The sequence below is a fragment of the Lagenorhynchus albirostris genome, chromosome X (genome assembly GCF_949774975.1).
Source record: "Lagenorhynchus albirostris chromosome X, mLagAlb1.1, whole genome shotgun sequence".
Lineage (NCBI taxonomy): Eukaryota > Metazoa > Chordata > Mammalia > Artiodactyla > Delphinidae > Lagenorhynchus > Lagenorhynchus albirostris.
This window is the reverse complement of record NC_083116.1, coordinates 111,726,358-111,730,878: the sequence shown is the minus strand read 5'-3', so window position 1 is coordinate 111,730,878 and position 4,521 is coordinate 111,726,358. Positions and strand designations below refer to the sequence as shown.

The 4,521-nt window shown below is 54.3% G+C and overlaps 1 protein-coding gene across 1 annotated transcript; it reads left to right on the top strand.

Moving 5' to 3' along the window:
- The first annotated feature begins 1,704 nt into the window (after nucleotides 1-1,704).
- LOC132513211 (transcription factor SPT20 homolog) lies at nucleotides 1,705-4,203 on the top strand. The gene is made up of 2 exons (XM_060137375.1): nucleotides 1,705-3,646; nucleotides 3,893-4,203. Exons 1-2 carry the CDS (start codon nucleotides 1,705-1,707, stop codon nucleotides 4,201-4,203), a joined length of 2,253 nt encoding a protein of 750 aa, XP_059993358.1.
- Nucleotides 4,204-4,521: the final 318 nt, after the last annotated feature.

Genomic DNA, 4,521 nt, shown 5'->3' with positions numbered 1-4,521 from the left:
AATTATTCTTGTCTATTGCTGAACGAGGGACATGTTTAAGGAACTCTTAGTCAAGGAGTTTTTAATCCTATTTCAGTAGACTGTATCTACTGTAATATGTAATTATCATAATTGCTATTGGTTAGAAAAACACATTTATTTTATAGTAGTCTGTAATTCAGGAATTTCACCAGTTTATCTTGGATTCTTCTCATTTGTGACTTCACTATGAATATTGTAGTATCATTATGTCTACACCTAAACATCAAGAGATTCTTGAAAACAGAAAACAAAGAAAACCTGTCCAAAAAGGCTGGCAGATTGCAAGGCAACAATATTAATGGAAAACAATGGCCCATAAATTACCTAGGACTCAATCATACCACTCCAAACCACCACTAGGACTGTAGCTATGGTCTACAGTTAGAGTAACCATTTAAACTGTACTGCCGTCACCTGGAACAACAGTTCTCAACCCTATCAGATGCAAACCACCTTTTTTTTTTTTTTTTTTTTTTTGCAAACCACCTTTTAAAACAAACAATCCTAAATGGAATTCTTAGACGATATAAGGTACCTACCACACACTTTGAAAAAGACTATAAAGCCCTTTCTGAAATACCAAGAGAAATAAAAGGTAAGTACTTCTGTAAAAGAATGTCATGTTACGTGCACATCTCTATGAACACCATTAGGCAGGAGATCACTGGAAGAATCAATGAAGAATTCTGATGCACCAAATACAGCGAGCCTGCATGTAGGCAAGAGCTATGTATGGGGACTCTGTTTTGTTTTGTTTTGTTCTGTTTTGCGGTACGCGGGCCTCTCACTGCCGTGGCCTCTCCCACTGCGGAGTACAGGCTCTGGACGCGCAGGCCCAGTGGCCATGGCTCACGGGCCCAGCCGCTCCGCGGCACGTGGGATCTTCCCGGACCGGGGCACGAACCCGTGTCCCCTGCATCGGCAGGCAGACCCCCAACCACTGCGCCACCAGGGAAGCCCTATATGGGGACTCTTTGGGTGTGTTAAATTGGCGATGGACACCAGGAGCAGGAGCAGTCCTGCCACTGGGAACAAACAAGACATTCCCAAAACAGTGAATAATGCTTGGTGAAGTGATCGCCAAGAAATGACCACCTTTCATGACCTTCCCGGCAACTGCAGTACCACGCAAATTGGTGCGTATTAAAGCCGCACCGAAAAATGATAGATTTTTATTGTTGGCTGCTTGTGCTTTTCAAGGTTATAAGAAAAGAAGGTGTGGCGAAGCCCAGCCCTTGGTGGAAGTGCAGACCCCAAAACCAGAAGTGAAGGGGGCGGGCCTGTGCCCAAGAGGCAATAGAAGGATGAGGCCTGAGCCTACGATCTGCGCAGGCGGACGCACGGATGCGCGCGCCTTCGGGGGGATGTGCGGGGGTGGGGGGCGTGGGGGGCGGAGAATCGCTTACATTCACATCCGGGTCATCTGCTGCCACGCGAGGCGAGCGAGATCCAGCGTGGTGGCCGCTTGCACGCCTTTAGGTCTTTCCCTAAATCGCAGGTATTTTGCGCGCTGCTTCTTCGGGGGCGGGTGTCTTGATGTCCTTTTGGAGGTGAGGCTGGTCGCGCCACTGTGGAGTGGCCGCGTTTGCAAGAATGCTCGTCGATACTGCAGACAGGGTTTTCACCCGGTTCATCCGCTCACTTACATTTTCTCTTCCATTAGGGCCCCCATTTTGTACCGCAATGGAGCAGGCTCTAGAACGAGCTTTGGATCGTGCGGAGTATATCATTGCAAGTGCCCGACAGAGACCTCCGGAAAGGAAATACCCATCTAATGGGGAGAAGTCTCTCTATGAAAAACTTTATGACATTTATGTTGAAGAATGTGAAAAAGAGCCTGAGGTTACGGAGGAATTAACAAGCAACGTGAACCTGTTAGAGAAGCTTCTTAGGAGAGAGTCGTTGCCGTGTTTGGTGGTCAACCTGTACCCAGGAAAGGAGGGCTATTCGCTGATGCTCAAGGGGGAAAATGGATCATCTTCGGAGATCATCCGACTGCCCTATGAAGAAGGGGAATTGCTCGAATACTTGGATGCAGAAGAATTACCTCCTGTTTTAGTGGGTCTCCTGGAAAAGTCTCAGGTTAACGTTTTTCATCACGGGTGTGTGATAGCAGAAATACGGGACTACAGGCAGTCCAGCGACAGGGAAGCTCCCCATTACCAAAGCAGGCATATTCTCTTACGTCCCACGATGCAGACTTTAGCCTGGGATGTAGAGGCCATAGCCAGCGATAACCAGAATTGGACCCAGGAGGACAAACTTTTGCTTGAGAGCCAACTGATCTTAGCTACGGCTGAACCACTGTGTCTAGACCCTTCTGTATCAGTAGCGTGCACTGCAAACAGACTGCTCTATAACAAACAAAAGATGAACACTCTTCCCATGAAAAGGAACTTCAAGAGGTACTCTATGACCTCTCTGAATCGGCAGCAGGAGCTGTCTCGTCCACCTTCTCCTGAGCTAAGAGCCCTGACTTCCTGCAAAAGAATAAGAGAAAGTAAAACAGGTGGGAATTACGGCCTCAAAACTTTTAAAGCAGGAAGTTGTGTAGATATGTGGAAACAGAGACGCTGTGACTTGGCCGTACCTTCTCAAGTGGACGTGGAGAAATATGCTAAAGGGAAGAAGTCTGTCGGATGTGATGACTCACAACCAACAGTCTGGCCAGTGCATGAGGTACAAGGTGATCTTGCATTTGGAGGTGACGCTGGCTACCAGTCCCAGGCAACAAGGCTGGCCGTCAGGCAGCTGACTGATAATTCACTTGCCTCTGGAAAAGGGTCCGGTACAGAAGCCACGTGGGAGAGACAGCTGTCTCCCCCCCACTCCTTCGCAGATAACCATCCCTGCAGTTTCCCGCCCGGGGCAGAGTCTGATGCTGGGAGAGTGGTCAGTCGGCCCGAGGAGTCGGTCCAGGAGAGCACCCAGTGTCCAGTGCAGATGTCACACAGCTCCAGTGGCTCAGCCGGTCTCAGGCAACCTTCTCCAGGGAAAGAACCAGAACAGCCTAAGACTGGGTGGGTTCAGTCTTCAGTGCCCGACAGAGGAGCCACACATCCACCTGCACCCATGCGACTTCCTTGGCACTCAGGAAGGAGCTCCTGGGGTGAGAGTCTCACTTCACAGCAGGCAGGCAGCTCTCAGGCATGTGCATCTCCTGGCCCTGCTCCTAAGCCACCAGCTCTTTCCCAGGAATCCTCTGTGGAGCACAGCCCAGTTAGCACGCTTCCTGCCACCGCCCTGTCCACTGCGGGCTCATCACAGACGACCTCGGTCTCCCGGGTCACGGTCATCTCCGTTGGCCTGAAGGTCATCAGAGAAGTGGGCCCCAGACGTGGAGGCCAGGCCTCGGGGAGAGGCTGTGCCACCAGAGCCCCAGCTCCCGGGGGGATCCAGCCGGGCCACCTGCCCGCAGGAGCTCTTCCGCCGCCGCCGCCGCCGCCGCAGCCTCCTCCTCCTCCAGAGAAAAACGCTTCGGATCTCAGACCCTTTCCTGTGGTGCAGCTGCCCCGCGGTTCGCTCCCGTGCAGCAGCCAGCAGCCGGCCCCGCAGCCGCGCCTCCCCCAGCTGCTTCCCCTGCAGTGGCCCTGCGCCCCGCCTCCTCGGCTGCCGGCGTCCCGAGGTCTGGGGGCACGGGGTCCGAGGGCACAGGGTCCGGGGGCACAGGTTCCGGGGGCACAGGGTCCGGGGGCACAGGTTCCGGGGGTACAGGGTCCGGGGGCACAGGGTCCGGGGGCACAGGGTCCGGGGGCACAGGTTCCGGGGGTACAGGGTCCGGGGGCACAGGGTCCGGGGGCACAGGGTCCGGGGGCACAGGTTCCGGGGGCACAGGGTCTGGGGGTACAGGGTCCGGGGGCACAGGCTTCAGGTTCACAGGGCGCCGCCGTTCCCAACACGGTCGTGCGTGCCGAGGAAGCCGTGGTTGTTCACCTCGGTGCAGAGGACGGCTTCCAGCCGCCCCAGGTGCTCGTGTTGTCCCCGCCGGGCTCTGGCCTGAGCAGCCCCGTGCTGAGCCCCCCGCAGCAGACGGGCTGGGCCTGGGCGGCCCCGCGGCCGCAGTTGCAGTTCAGCGTGCACGTGCGCCGCCGCGCCGCCGCGCCTTGCCCTCGGGGCCCGCAGCCCAGCAGCCAGGCCGCGGGGACCGCGGATAGAGGCCCGCCAGCCGTTCCCAAGCCCTGAGGCCTGGCTGATTTTCTCTCCTTTAGAAAACACAAGAGCAGCGACCGAGTGCATTTCGAGTTTCACCCGCATTTGGGTTTTGTTTTAATGTGTCGCTCTTTTACGTTGTTAGACGTACAAACTTTCTGCAGAGGCACAAGCCCATGATTTTTACATAGAGACGGGGAAGTGCTTTACTAAACTGGCAGGGTTTCGCCGAAGCCATCGCTTGGGCGGTGGCTGTTGACAGTTGTTTTTATTGCGATGTTCTCAAGTGTATCCACATCCAAACTAGGGTCAGTTTAAACTCCTGAAGCCTGTAATTTCTCTCAAGCAATA